At 41.3% G+C, this 15,155-nt stretch overlaps 1 protein-coding gene and 1 long non-coding RNA gene across 4 annotated transcripts in view; one reads left to right on the forward strand and one right to left on the reverse strand.

Annotated features, from left to right (window-relative positions):
• The window catches only part of LOC146675427 (uncharacterized), a 387,382-nt gene that overhangs the window by 104,379 nt on the left and 267,848 nt on the right, over positions 1-15,155 (reverse strand). The window lies entirely within an intron of this gene.
• Positions 346-15,155, forward strand: part of LOC146675437 (RAS guanyl-releasing protein 2-like) — a 37,681-nt gene continuing 22,871 nt past the window's right edge. The window contains exons 1-6 of one of the 2 annotated variants that reach the window (XM_085400462.1): positions 346-728; positions 12,710-12,843; positions 12,986-13,088; positions 13,328-13,384; positions 13,650-13,781; positions 14,308-14,458. In XM_085400462.1, coding sequence (XP_085256588.1) covers positions 12,774-12,843; positions 12,986-13,088; positions 13,328-13,384; positions 13,650-13,781; positions 14,308-14,458 — 513 coding nt within the window. In that variant the 5' untranslated portion in view covers positions 346-728; positions 12,710-12,773. The remainder of the gene's footprint in view (positions 729-12,709; positions 12,844-12,985; positions 13,089-13,327; positions 13,385-13,649; positions 13,782-14,307; positions 14,459-15,155) is intronic. The other variant, XM_085400460.1, reaches the window with a different exon arrangement.

Consider the following 15,155-nt stretch of genomic DNA (forward strand, 5'->3'; position numbering starts at 1 on the left):
ACATTTATGTATAAAATAATAAATATCCTGAAGGATCTTTGGGAGGACTTTTGAACTTTCAACGGATAAACCAAAATTCAAAAAAACAACTACATCATATATCATATATATATATATATACATCATATATATATCTGCTAAACAGCACTCACTCACCAAAACATTTACATTTTCATGAGTTTTTTTCAGGTAACACACGTCCACATTTAATAAATATGTGATCCCGGCTGATAGGACGCCTCGATCTCTCAGAAAAGCGATCAGACGATGAAAAGCCCCGTGGACAGGTTGTGGCGGTATTGCAGTCATACTACCAATAGGCGGGACTGTGGCTCTGCAGTGTGTTTGTGAGCTGCACAGCTGGAACACTAGAAGACTGGCACGCGTTCCAGCTGCGAGCAGATAACTGAGCTCGGCTGCCTCCGCTGCACCAACACGCATCACATCCACAACGTGCTTCCGAGTGCGCCACTCGAGAACTTGGAGACAGCCGCATGGCCCGTTCACAGCAGCAGCATTAATCCCCCGAGGTCGGACCCCAGTTGTTTATCATCTGATGACTTCTTGCGGGCTCCCATCTTTGCCGACTCTAACACTCGGTCGCCGAACAGACTTTGTGAGTTCGACAGTGTTACGGTGATGTAACGCTTCCCATATCAGAGCTCACTCCACAACTGTTGTCACTCCAGCCTCTCCTCTCAGAGCATGGGACGCTTCAAACTCTAAAGGTAAGAAATCTCCTATTTACTTGTTAGTAAATGGTGCCACTGGTGCCACTTTTTTTCCTTTTTAATCTGCAAGGTGGAGCTCAACTACGGCACCTATTTCTTGAAGAAATCTGCTGAAACGTTACACGTCCTTTTCTGGTTCTGTTAAAAGCCTTTCACAACCTAGATAGGCTGACTAATGCATGAGTGCAAGTGTTACTTCTTTTGCAACAGTGAAATTGCGCATGGGCATGCCTGATTGCACCATCAACAACTGCATTGTCTGTCTGATAATTTCACGTCGATTCATTGTGGAAAAAAAGGAGGTGAACTTAGTGCTGCTGGGCTCAGACTTGCAGCTGCAGATACATCTACCTGTTGAACAGTGTTCAGACAGTGATGGTGCTATTCACAGGGCCCAGTGTGTGACTGACTGTGTGCTTGTGTGTTTGTGTATATCTAGCTTGCAAACAACAAGCGTCGGCGGCTGTGTGTAAGAATGAATGAAGAAATGCATTATCTTTGTGGCTATTAATAGACTCACTATAACCACAATATAAAGCTGAGATGCTTAGAGCTGCAGCTACACTGGCGGTGGTTGGGGCGGGGGTAGAGGGATGCCTATTTCTAAAATCTAAAATCTTTGTCCTGCTTCAGCTGGCATGAGAATGATGGTTAACAGAGGTCTGCTGGCACGCACAGTTACAGCTCAAGATGCCAAAGCTCCAGCTGAGTTCTTCTCTTTAAACCTTATGCATCTTTCAGAGCTGACAGCACAGTGAGGTGTGCTTTATATTGCACATGCACTGAGTCTCAGGATTACTGGCTGCTCTACTACTAAACCAACGGATGTAATGATACCTGCATTGAAAGGAATTTACCTCGACTGTAACGCAACACTGTAGGCCACATCCCAGCTGATTGTGATTCAGCAGGCCCCAGTGGTGAGTCAAACGAGTGACAGGTCAGGTGTAGCTTTCTCAGCCTTCAGTCAACCTCTTCATTGCTTGTTTTCTTGTGCAGACTGCAGCTGTCTTAAATGTAATGATTCAAGGTGATTTCGTGCCAATGCGTGCAGAGCAGCAGGGATTAGGAGGCATCTCGGAGTGTGTGGACGCTTACTCACACTGCAGCGTCTTTGCCAAGTTCACCCCAGCTTTATCCACCCCGAGCCGTGGTGTCAGAGCCGTGGGATTTCACTTGTAAGCTGGAATCCCTACTGATGTTTTTTTGCTGCATGCGAGAGGCTAAAACAGAGAAGTCACTTCAGTGTTTTCAGTGTGTAGCTCATTTGGCTGGAGCTACACGTTGCTGATGTAGCTCCCGCTGCTATTTTGAATATTGGACAAGCCTGCTTTTGTGCACTTGCTCATCCAGATTAGCAGCTGCTCATCTGGAGAATGCAAATGAGGCAGACATTCAGCATCAACCATCATGCGTGTGGCTCCCACTTACACACTTCTGTCAGCGACCAACAAATCAATAATAAAAAAAAAAATAGTCCAAAGTCCATTTTGTCACATGCTGGCTCATTTGATCATCAGTCACCTCAAAGTCACCCATGGCCTCTGTGATCTCATGTACACAAACACTGAAGTGGTGCTTGACTTGAAAGGTAGAGCGCTTTAAAAAGACGGGATTTCAAGGATTAAAGTGCCTCCAAAAAACCGAGTGTAGAAAAAACTGAGTGGAAGAGATTAAAGTAGGAAATCTCTGCATCTCTGTTCTTTCGCGTTCTCCTCTGCTGCTGCAGTGCAATTACTTCTGGCCTGTGGAGCAGACACCCTTGATATTTAGCATCACTTCCAGCTGCCTCCTTCCACCTCAACCTGCAGTGGTGGTGCACTTATCAGGAAAGCCAGCTATAATTGGTTGTATTGTAAAAAGCTTTGCTGCTTTATGCCAAAGGACCGACAGCAACAAATTAGGGAGGAAGGGATGGTGAGTTGAGGAAGGCAAGAACTAAAACAGAACGGGGGGGGGGGGGGGGGGGGTGGAGGAAAATCAAGCTGAGAGAAAATAATTACAGAGAGCAGACAATGAGCAGCAGCTCAGACATGTGCACTGGATATTTGCCATCACCGGGATGGATGGTCCTGTGCTCTCTGTCTGTCCTCTACCTTCTCAAGTTTGCTTTTTATTAGCTAATCCAATTTAATCCTCCTTGATTACCACCACGGAGGCCGCCTGAATGTTGAAGTCTTTTTTTGAGCTGTTTGTTTGGTGATGCTTTTAACTGATTTAAACACCTGAAAGGAGAATTTAAAGGCACGCGGCGTAGGCAGAGCTGGAATCAGACTTGGTACGACTCCTACTAACTTGGCAGAAGAACAGCAATCCCAAAATTGTGACAACTAAGGATCTAATTGTGAATAGATGTGAACAGGGTTACTTCTAATTATGTATCAGCCTTCACAAACTGTTTTGCAAATGGTCTGCAAATAATTAAGCGGTCATCTGGGATATTTGGATTCCTCTGCTCCCTACTCAACTCTTCAGCTTGCAGCAAAGGCCACGTACTCTGTAAAAAGGTATGGCGGGAACACAGGAAAGAGAGGCGGCAGCAGAGGAGAGGGAGACATTCTGTAGGAGGGGAAGGTAGCGGGGGTGGGAAAGTGTCAGACCTGAAGAGCTATAAATCAAGCTGAGGCTTTGAATTCAATCAGATAGGGTGAAAGGCATTTGTGGGCAAATCCAAAGCTGATTACTAGAGAAATTAGCAGGTGGTTACAATATCACCATTATTTAAAGTTTGGGCTGAGTGGGGTCGCTCTGCACTGAACAGGTGTTAGGCGTGCCTCAGTTTCAGAAAGGGAATCGAAAGTGCCTGTTATCCCACATCTGCTACCAAGTAGTCTCTACCTTTGTTTTCCCACTCATTCTGTTTACAGTCTGTAATCTGTCAAGCTTTTTATCCGAATGTGCATAATATTTGGTGTGTTATGACTACAGGAAATTGAGGGCTTTGTGGTGTGCTCATGGATGTGTGCTGTTTTAGGGAGGAATACATAAACAGGAACTAGCCAGGGCTGTTAAAAAGCCTGCGGGGGTAAAAAGGAGGGTGGTTGTTTGAATGTGAAACTCCCAGCATTCACAACTAGTTCAAAATGACTGTTGTATAAAACCACTGTGCAGCTCAGTGAGCACATCTCTGACAGGCAGGAGGAAATGAAGCAGATAAACATTGCGAACAGAACAAATTGGCCTCCAGAACTGCAGTTTGTGCCTCATTCTGCAAACCGCAGGCCTTTCTTCGAAGATCGGAGTTTGTGAGAATTAAAACATGCAGCATCACTTGGTATGTGGCCCTAACCAGAAGCAGTTTTTACAGCAGCTGCACAGCTGTGCCTCCTTGTTTCTGAGTCAAGGGTGGAAAACAGCACCTTTGGGCAATATAAGTAGCTGAGATTTATATTGCGAAGGTGAAGCGGCTTAAAAAATACTTTTCAGTTTTCTTTTGTTCGGATGATTTCTTGCTTGAGTATAGCACGTTACTGCTGACTGTTGGTCAACGTTTACATTCAAGGCTTTGTGTTAGACAGGATTTATGAAGGAAAGCTTCTTAGGTTTTGGGCAACTGCTCTTTTTGCAACAAGACTTCCGGCTCTCTAAAAGTCTATGCAAAACGAACCTTGTCCAGTGACCACCAAACTTTGTCCCAATAGACTCAGTCACTACTTCCAGGTCAAAGTTCATAATTTCATATTGCAAATGAAGGTTACTATTAGAGCGAGAAAGCATGGTCATCCAGGATGTGCTTATTGGCTAATGACTATCACTTATCAGTAGTGAAAAGATAGTGACAGCAAAAACACCCAGGTTGAGGCTTTTATGCACTAACCAGAGGGTGTTATCATTGTGACTACACCCATGTTTTACATCTTTTAATCTAGGGTTTAACTTTAACCTCATGTAAAAAATACAGAAAGCCTTAACCACAAACGTATTTTTCTGCTCTAGAAGGTAAATATAGTATGTAACAGCTTGCAGCTGCATAGCCTTGAGTAAAGATGGACAGTATTGCCTGGCAAACGGGGGATTACATGATTGTGTGTTGCACAAAGGGAAAACACAATCACACAACTAACTGGCTTTAGAGGTTCTTGTCTGTTAAGATAGCTCTTTGTTTTATTTTATTCTTTATGCTAAGCTAAGTAGTTTCTTGGCGCCGCTTCACATAAAGGTTTTCTTACATAAAAGTCTGACAAAAGTGCAAATGTGCCAGTTTCGCTCTGTTTAGAAGACTCACAACTCTGATCAGGAAAAAAAGGCTAGCCCGGCTGCATTCAAGGTCATAAAATCTGCTAAGTTAAACCCTTGTAAGCTAACTATAGGTAGCAATATCCTCATATTAACTGTGGAGACATGCAAGTAGAGTAAATTCCTCTTGGCAAATATATGAATGAATGTATTTCCCCTTTAATTTAAAATTTGGCCATTGGAGATGGAACACTTTGCAACAACAGGAAGTGATATCCCTGACTTCAGCAGAACACTAGAACACGAACCCTGACCGAGGCATGCTTTGAAGTTAATAGACAGCTGGCAGGAATCAAACCCAAATGCAGAATTCCATAAAATGATGTATCACATTGGGCCTTTCACACAATACGCCATGTGGCCTCATCTTTTACTCATCACGCAGTGAGGTTTGAAAAGGAAGTTTTGTGTGTCAGAGGGATAAATGACAGAGTGAGGAAAAACTCTAGCATATAGAGGAAATATGTGTGAAAAAAATTATTCATAACACTTACTCAAGCCGCTCTGTACAAGTGTGTTTGTAATAAGGTAGCAAAAAAAGAGAAAAGTGTGGACAAACAGAAGAAGTTGCCACATCTCACATACACATAGCAGCACACCCTTCCGGTATTTGTTGTGAAGCAAACTTTCACATCTGGTAAAGGACCCATATTTGAGCAGGAAGCTTGAACACAAAGCAGTGAAAACAATCTGACACAATGATGCATTGTCGCATTTGGGGGGGTGGTGGCAGGAGGCATACATTATAACACATGAAATCAGCCACGATGTCCTCTCTGTCTCCTGCGTTACGTTTTTCATTTGAAGTCAGAAATGGGAGATATAAGATATTAATTTGAGCCAGATGTGGAGCAGGATGCGTGACTTTATTTGTTAAAGGACACAACACAACATCCCACGTGGGTAGCTGCTGTCTCCCAGCAGGAGGACATTTACATATTTTTCTCCTTTTCCCCTCTCTGTTATTTCAAGATTACAAAGAAGTGCTGCTTTTCTCAATCTTTTGAGAAGCATTAGCATGAGTGCTTCCATGTGCCTATAGAAATTTCCCAGTTGCACTTTAATTTCATATATCTCATTGTGTCTTCTGTCAGTACTAACCCTCTATACTTAATCTCTTTCCTCCTTCGGCCAACAGTATCTTTTTGTGTTTTACTGAGCTGAAGCACACTCTTCCTGCCTCCCAGTCTCTCTCTTTATCACCCATTCAAACATTCCTCCTCTCCTCCCTCTGCTTCAACCCCTTCCCTCCCTAAGGAGCAACTGTAGCTGCTAATCTCAGTTTGCAGCCGGTGCCCCCCCACTGATGTGGCATTCTGCGTGTCCAGGGAAAGGGAAATGTTTCCCTTCCTGCTCTCAGTACCCTACAGTCTCTAAATAGAAGCCTGCCACCAGCTACTCTGAAGAACTATATCTGTCCCATCATGCAACACCCTTACTACAACTGGGGGATGTAGGGGAATAAACAAGGGTGGTGTGTATGAAGAACTGGTTTTTGTACGCGTATTACAGTCTGTCAAAGACAGGAAGATATGATTTAATATCATATACTTTTTTTTTAAAAGCTAATATCATTAGAAAAGGTTGTCTGCCTGTGCCTGCTGTTATGTTACATTTTCCATGGCCAAATTTGTTAGTGGAAATCTAAACGTAATGCTATTACAGTTTCTAGCTGTAACATATGATGAAAGGAAAACTGTCTTAGCATCATTACCCACCAGTAAGTGGTTCACAAAAATGGAAAATGGAACAGCAAAAGTAAAAAGGAGGCAGATAGGAGGAAAAGCCCGCGCGGGTGAAAATAATCAAAGGTTTTATAGGAAATCTGGCCTCTTTTTTTTCTTCTTTAAAACACGGTAGCTATTTAAGTCATTCATAAAGTATGTGACTAGACTATAAAACTATGTTTTAGTGTTGTTTTTGCATTTCTTCCACACAATAGTAAGAAACATTTACTATTGTAAACAATTATTACACGGTAGCCTCAAATTCAGAGCTCTTATATATTTGCTAAAGTTTTAGTAGAAGAATACTTAACTTATTTATTTCATACACTGAGGTTCATACAAGACTGACAGCTATAAGCAGCATCAGCATGACAATGTGCTCCATTAATTAATAATGTGTCTGCCATGTTGTTCAGTATGTCACATGCTTATATCTGAAGATTCACACCAAACACAACATAGAGCCGAGGTCATCTTTGTGTGTCTGCTTAAAGAAAGTTGTGACAAAAGTTGTAAGCACACAAAATATGAGGCCCAAAATGTACAATTTGGTAGTAATCCATCCAAACGTACTTGAAAAACGGGACTCTGTCCAATCAGTCTTGCTATGGCATTGACAATTTGAATAAAGAATCAAATTCTGTTAAAATTGTGTCTCTTTTCTTATAACTGTTATCCACAAAAAACGTGTTTTTCCCAAACGCCAATGAGAGAGGATAGAGCTAAATCAATGATTGTGAATTAGCATGTAGCATTTATCAGCGTGGAATTGAGTCCATTATGGGAGTGTCGATAAGACGATGGACATGATTATTGCCTGTTTGTCAATGCCTTATCATCAGTTAGTACTTTAAGACGGGAAAGTCAATAAAGATTTAAGCTCTTGGTTTTCTTCTAATGTCTATAGCTGGAAAAAGTGTGCGTTTAGCATAAGCTCCTTTTATTAAGAGTTCTGCTGCTTTAAGTCAGCTCATAAACTCTGCATTTGAGCAGCAGAACAGAAGCCGTCATATTTGGAATATCAGTTTTCACAGACATCCTATAAAACCACTATTTGTTATTATTAGTTATGTTAACCTCATTATTTTAACTACATGTATATTTCAGGTGCTTTTAAATGTGTCCAACAGGAGTCATCAATTCTTAAACAGTAGCAACAATAATATGTCAGCGTGAATTCACTGTTATGGGTCAAACTTCAAAAGCATTGGTGTAAAGTTGAGAATGAGCTGAAAAGCAGCTCGCCTGTTATTCTGTGACCGTGATATTGAAAACGAGAGAGGCAGTAGTCTGAAGGGGGTCTGACTGCGTCTAGCTGGAGGATGTGACCTTTTTCACTGCCCAGTAAAGCAGCAGCACACAGCAGATTCTGCATGGCCAGGATTGACCAGGCACCCGTCAACTTCCCTTTATCCCCGCTGAGCCCCATCCACCCCTTAATCTGCCTGATCGATGGCCCCGGGTCCTCGTCACCAGGCAACCAAGGATGACACTAAAGCTCTCGCAGTGTGTGCTTCTTTACAATCAATTCGCCGCTTTGCAGATATCGGGACTGTATTAGAAAGACGCTGTTGGAAAAACACTTAAAGAATGTCTAGAAAAGAAGGGAGGAGGGACCCTGTTTAAGACAGATCAGTCTTAATTCATATAAAAACTTAGAGAAAATTGTTCTCTGGGTAATGGCAAAGCGTTCCTGTCAGCAGGATGATGAATGGTGTATTTGGAAGATACCATCATCATCAAGATGGGCACAGTGTGTTCAGCAGCGCCAGACTAGACTCTGCTAAAGCGTTGGTGACACTTTAAAACACCTCTGCTTCTCCCTTTCTTGTTTTGTTTAGCCCCTGAGAGATGGGCCCCACACAGAAGGAGAAAGTGGTTTTAGGTCCTCATTCAGTTTTGAGGATGGACACTTTTGTAATAAACACTGAAAATGCAGAAGTGAAACAGAAGAGCACATTTTTTCACAGGCAAGGCCATCTCAGCTCAAACCTAGATGATCCTCAGGCTTATCTACTGCAGTGAGGAAACAATTGACTTCAAGGCAGTTTTCATTCTCATTATATTCATGACATGCGAGCAGACGTAACTGCCAGTGCACAGAGCCAATACTGATGGAGTGTAGGCTCCTTTTTCTGAGCTAGGCATCACAGGTCTTGGTGTTTGTTTGCTGAGGTTTTAATACTCACATGCAACACTGCTTTACTTCCTGTGGTGACTTTAGCAACCCACCTTGAAACTTTCATATCTATTTACAGCAACACAAAAGCCTTTTTAGTTGTTCGCCATTTATCTTCCCGTAATCTGACCATATCGTTTCAGCAGTTTAATCTTGCCTACTGATCAGCGCTGTGGCTGATCGCCCTAACAATGTGATGATTTAAATTGCGGTTGAGGATTATACTTTTATCTCTTTCTCTACGTTTGCTTCCCCCACCATCCCTGCAGAACGTGGCTGAGACAGCTTGTGAAGCCTGTAATTGAGTGTGTCCACCCACCGCGTTGCGGCAGAGACAGTGCAGTGAAAGGCTTCATTGTGTCAGGCACAATGGATACGTACACATACACATCACACCCTTCTCACACTCACAGAGCCACCACATTAAAATAAAGTTACAGCAGTGCACAGTGTGTTGTTGGGGACTTTGTTACCTAACTTTGTTACTTGAGCTTAACCTTAGTGTCACTTTTACACTTATAGTGTCATGAAAAAATGTTCACACCTACATGTTACAGACCACAAACAAATTTTTCTATTAGACAAAGTCAACCAGAGTAAATATCAAATATTTTTTAAATAATAATTTCATTCAGTCAGGAAAAAAAAGCTATTCAAATCTATCGGGCCCTATGTGATAAAAAATATCTATCATGAAATTAGTTTGACTAGCCTCACCCAGGCCTGATTACAGCCACACCCTTTTTTATTTTTTTATTTAGAAATAATTTCAATTGAATTGAGTTGAGTCTGACACAGTAAAAATAGGCTAAGAGATATCAGATCATGGAGAAACCTTGGAGCGCTGATGAACCATCCCAAAATTACTTCAGAACCCAGAACAACTAAAAGAAAGTGTTCATGATTCAGTAATAAGAAAGAGACTGGGAAGAACCATCTGACATAAAAATAACACAGCATTTCATAAAAAGAAGATCCCACCAACAGTCAGACACCGTAGAAGTGTGATCGTCCACTGCTGCTTCATGACCTGGAAGGTGGTTCCTTCAATTACCTTGCTGTAATTGAAGGAACCATGAATTTTGCGACCAGAAAATCCTGCAGGAGACTGTCATCAGTTTGCGCCTGGAGGTTCAGGCCCACTTGGATTATGCAGCTGGACAATGATCCGAAACACATCTGCAAGTCCAGCTCCTAAAGCCTCAAAGAATTCCCAAAAAACCAAACAGATTTCAGAGCGACCTGGTCAAAATCTGACTGTCAAAGAATGACCTTAAACAAGCTGTTGATGCTTGAAAACTCTCCAATGAGGGTGAATGAAAGCAATTCTGCAAAGAAAGGTGGGGCAAAATTCCTCCACAGTGATGTGAAGGACTCCTCGCCAGTTATCGCAAAAGCTTGATTGGAGTTCTTGATGCCAAGGGTGGTGCAACCAGGCTCAGGGGGCAACTGCTTTTTCACACAGGGCCAGGTAGGTTTGGAGCCTTTTGTTTGCCTGCATTTTAGATTAACTTGGGTTATCTTTATTTAATACTACAATTATCTTTCATGAGCTGAAACATTTCAGTGTGACAAATATGAAATAAAGTAAGAAATCAGGAGGGAAGGCAAATCCTTTTTTCACTGCACTGGGCCGTCAATGTTTTGATCTGGGGCTATATAAAAATGAATCAAAATTACTAGTTTCTTTAATGAATGGATGGATGGATGGATACATTTGACCAATTAATCATGTCATAACTTGGAAGATGGTATATTTTACTGATCGAGACACAAGTAAAGAATTTGGGATTACTCCAAAATAGTTTTTTTGTTCTTCTACTGAAGGTATTTTGTGCTCAGGTGTGTGTATATGTTGTTAAAAAGTAACTGGTCATTAAGTTGTTGTTGCCATGGTTACTTGGAGCCAGACCTTACCAAATCAAGAAAAGCACAGATGCAAATTTTTAGCTTGTTTCCTATGAATATGTGATAGAATGAAACGCATGTCAAAATATTTGCTATTGTGTCGTAAATATTCATCAAACGTTTTTATAGCCTGCTGCAGACAGCATTACAGCATGTCAGGAAAAGATAAATAGTGGTTTCCTGCTGATTGGGCTTGTGGCTTAGTATCTGTCTGATAGAAAAGCCACACACATCGGTGAAAACTGTTTATTATGCTTGGCTCCAAAGTGCAGTTATAAAGCATAGAATTGGTGTGTAAATGTAAAAACTGATTTTAGTTTGACGAAACAATCAGCCAGGATTATAGATCTGATTCTTTACTGATACAAAACTAGCATTGCCGCAGTCTGAAAACAATTTATTATCGAAGCAGTAATTTGTTCAGCTGGTTAAGATGTAACGCAAATATTTATGTAAACTTCTGGGCAAAACAATTTTAAAAGGGTCATATTTTGTAATCAATCGTGTAAAAATTGGGCGTCTGTAGTTTAGGAAGTAGAGCTGGTCATCTACTAACGGTGTAAATAGTCATTTGATTACTCGCTGCAGCGGACACAAGCTACACACATGGGTCCAAATACCTATTGTTTCTGCATTTTGCCACCAGTGTATCAAAATATAAAACATTTTCTATGAGGCTGTAGTCAAAGATAATGTTGGTCAGCAGAAATCTACTATTGTGAATTTGCAGTATAGATAGAAGTAATCACAGCAATTGTCTGGCCAATGAGAAGCAAATGACCAACCACTGGAGCAGTTGCAGCAGTGGGTCATATCTTGGCATTCTAGATGCTAATGGCCCTAATAGAAGTCTGTGTTCTTGTTGTGGGTGAGAATCTACACAAGTAGCCTTCATGCTCTTCAGCTGACAGTATTTTGTGCTCAGGTGTGCGTATGTCTCATGAGGACCTCAAACGGACTATAATCCCTGGCTTCTTGGTATTGCCTTCTTTTTTTTTTGTTTATTCCTTTATCGATCCCACAAATTTGACAAATTTGGAACACAGTGCTTGCTGTTAGACAATAATGATAGTCACATGAGCCTTCATATAAATAGCTAAGACTAGTACTGCATTCCAGAAACCTTTGTTAGGAAGTGATGTCCTTCTCGAGTTAGTGGGTTCCAGACAAAGGCAGGAAAAGCAGGATTTGTTTTGGTTCTTAGCAAAGTAGATCCATGCAGGTATCACTATGAATACAGCATAATATTTAAAAAACACAATCATGGATAGAACCTGATCAGTTTTCTGTGTACGACTTATTTAGGGAGTCAGAAATAAACAGGATTGGCAGTACGGATTAAAAGTTTGCAGTTTTACTTCTGTTTAAATTCAGTGCCGCCAGCTTGGATCGCTAATTAGGATATGTTGATATTCTAATTATTCATATTCAGTAATGCACTATAGGTGTAGTTAAGACTAGGTTTATGTTTGATTGGTCCTGATATCAAGATCCGGCCTTTGCTGTGAGGACCAGGCTTGGTAAAGACTGATTGGTGCAACTGTTCCCTGTAAACTAAAGCCCTAATTCACCAACTCATTTCCCCACACACAACACTAACAGACTGCAAAAACTTTAAACTGTTAACCCTGAAAACTGGGTCACTTAAAAGGTGCTTCTATAAGTAGAATGAGTTCATTGCAGATTTTGCACATTGACACCATGAATGTGTTTTGGCCATACTTAACCATCATATCAGATGACACTGACAGGCACATGTCCCAGTTAACTTACTGCAATGAATATGCCACTCTGCAGTGCTGAACAGGATATAGAAGAACTAACCACACAGCTATTTTAAGTGTGCTGCAGTAGCCAGAGTAAGTTTTGCTTCCCCTGTGTTTACTTAATAATTACTCCCCTCTCTTTTCATCTCCTTTTGTGTTCAGTGAGAGCCAACAGATTCAAACCACAGAGAGGTAAACGAGGTGGAAAACTGAGAGGACAGCTACGATGGAGTCCATATTATCGGAACAGTCTGCCACTGTGGACGAGCTGGTGGAAGCCTGCATCAAAGCCTTTGGTTGGTTATTTAAGTATTATTTCTTTTATATGAATTATTCATCTGCTTGTAAAGGGAGGCAGTAGAATAAAAAACACAAGCACAAATTGAACATGCTGAGGTATCTTCTTAATGACAGGTGACTCCCTGTTTTTCCTCATAGATGAGAAGGGCACTTTGAAGGATGCATCCTTGGTCCGCATGTTCCTCATGATGCACCCTTGGTATATCCCTTCAGCTGACCTGGCCAAGAAGCTCGTGCTGAAGTATCCTTCACCTCTGAGTGTTCTTACATCAGTGACAAATGTTATGTGTTTTTTTGCTTATTGTTTTTCTAAGAATGCTGCCTATGAATATATCTTTTTTCACACATAATGCACAGAGCAATGGAAATAGTGCCAGACTTTGTTCCCCTTCTAAATCTGTGAAATCTAAATGAGATTTTTGAAGAAGTTGTTGTAGTGTTGCGAGGAGCAGCTCGGTTGCACCTTGACCTCAGCATCAGATCTCAAGAGGATGGCTGCACCGATGAGCGCCGAACAAAAATATGCCACCTCGTCAAGTAACAAACCATCTTTTCTGACTTCTGCTCGTCTCGTTGCCTTTTTCTAAGAGATCTTTGATCTTTCCAAGTGTCATTTCCATTTATCCTTTTATCTTTTCTAGTTTTTTCTATGGTCTTCTTCATGTGCTCCAATTAGGTGCTTTGTTTCATCAAATACCAAAACTATAATGCTATTTTAAATTATGAGTTGACCACAGCCCAGTCCTTTCAGTGTATGCCATCACGCTCACCTCTCTCTCTCTCCCTTTATTCTTTCTTCCAGGTACTGGATTTCTGAGTTTCCCGCAGAGTTCAATCTGAACCCGGAGCTGGCAGACCAGATCAAAGACTATAAAGACCTCTTGACCACTGAGGGCAATGAGAGGCAGAGTCAGCTCATTGACTTGGACAGCGTGTGAGTGAATAGGCCGCTGAATGCTGCGTGTGTTGTTGACAGTTTGAATGAGTGTCCCCATCTGCCGATGTTTATGTCAGCAAGCCCTTTATTGCCTGTTATTTGAAATTGCTGAGCTGTGCTATGCAGGGCCAGTGACCTGTCCTTTTCTGAGAAATGCCACTTCTATATGGCTCCGCTTTCTTTTATTGCTCCAAGGAAATGAATTCGTGGAGCTGATTTGATTTCTATGCCAGAATATCTTAGAATAAGCAGGGGAATAGCCTTCTAAAAATAACTTCTACAGCAATAGTTGGAGAGTTGTAGTTCAGTCTACAAATATGAGGTTTCTCAGGGCTTTTTATATTGTAGACACATTGTACTATCATCATTTTCTCATGGTAGTTTTTCCTTTTTTTTCCCCAACAGCCTTTAAAGGCCAGCTGTAACTTTTGCAGCGGCTATAAAAGTGATCCTTGTGTAGTTTTTTATGGTGCAGTTCCAAAAGACCTTAAAAGAGACAACCGTGCTTTTTCTCCCCTCTCAGGCCGTCATATAAATGGAAGCGGCAGGTGACCCAGCGTGTCCCATCTGTGTCCAAAAAGAGGAAAATGTCCCTGCTGTTTGATCACCTCGACTCCTGTGAACTGGCTGAACACCTGACCTATCTGGAATACAAATCCTTCTGCAAGATCCTGGTCAGTGTGACCATGGCTCTGTTTTTATTTTTTTTTTACTGTGATGTTTACAGCTCTTAAATTCTCAAGTAACTCTGTGTTTACATGATTCAAGGCTCACTGCAGTTGCTAAGCAATAGTTGTTAAAATCAACTTTAACTGGGCAGTAATTATATTTAGTGACTGGAAATAGTGTTCAATTTGAGAGCTATTTCAGGAGGCAAAAGAAATGACTGGGTCTGTGCAGAATTAAACGCTTGAGGATTCTTTTTGTTGATAATTTATTCCAGTGGGATGATGCTCGTGGCACAGTAGGGACAGTGTTAATGGCGTTTCTTTTGTCTTTGTCTTCATGGCTCTGCTAAAATAGAGTTTTGCCTAAAAGGAAACAAAAAATCGAATTAATGAGGATCTAACAACGAGTACAGCTGTAATTACACAATATTATTTGTCTGCATTTGACTGATTACAGACAGTTAATATAATAATATAATTTCATAAACCAGGCTTGCTGTTTCCCATAGATTGCATTAGACAGACGTAATGGCGTCATCCAGTGTTTGTGGGGCTAATCGGACTGATACAGCATTAGATGCTCATGTGATAGGAAGTTGTCAATACCTTAATTGTTTTCTGTCTCGTGGCAATTTTAATCCAAATTTGACTTGGACATGCAGCTCTATTAGACACTTGAAACTAACAAATCAGACCATAAATG

The sequence above is a fragment of the Rhamphochromis longiceps genome, linkage group LG3 (assembly GCF_057381845.1).
Source record: "Rhamphochromis longiceps isolate RC_006_pf linkage group LG3, R_longiceps_female_GT1.1, whole genome shotgun sequence".
Taxonomy (NCBI): domain Eukaryota; kingdom Metazoa; phylum Chordata; class Actinopteri; order Cichliformes; family Cichlidae; genus Rhamphochromis; species Rhamphochromis longiceps.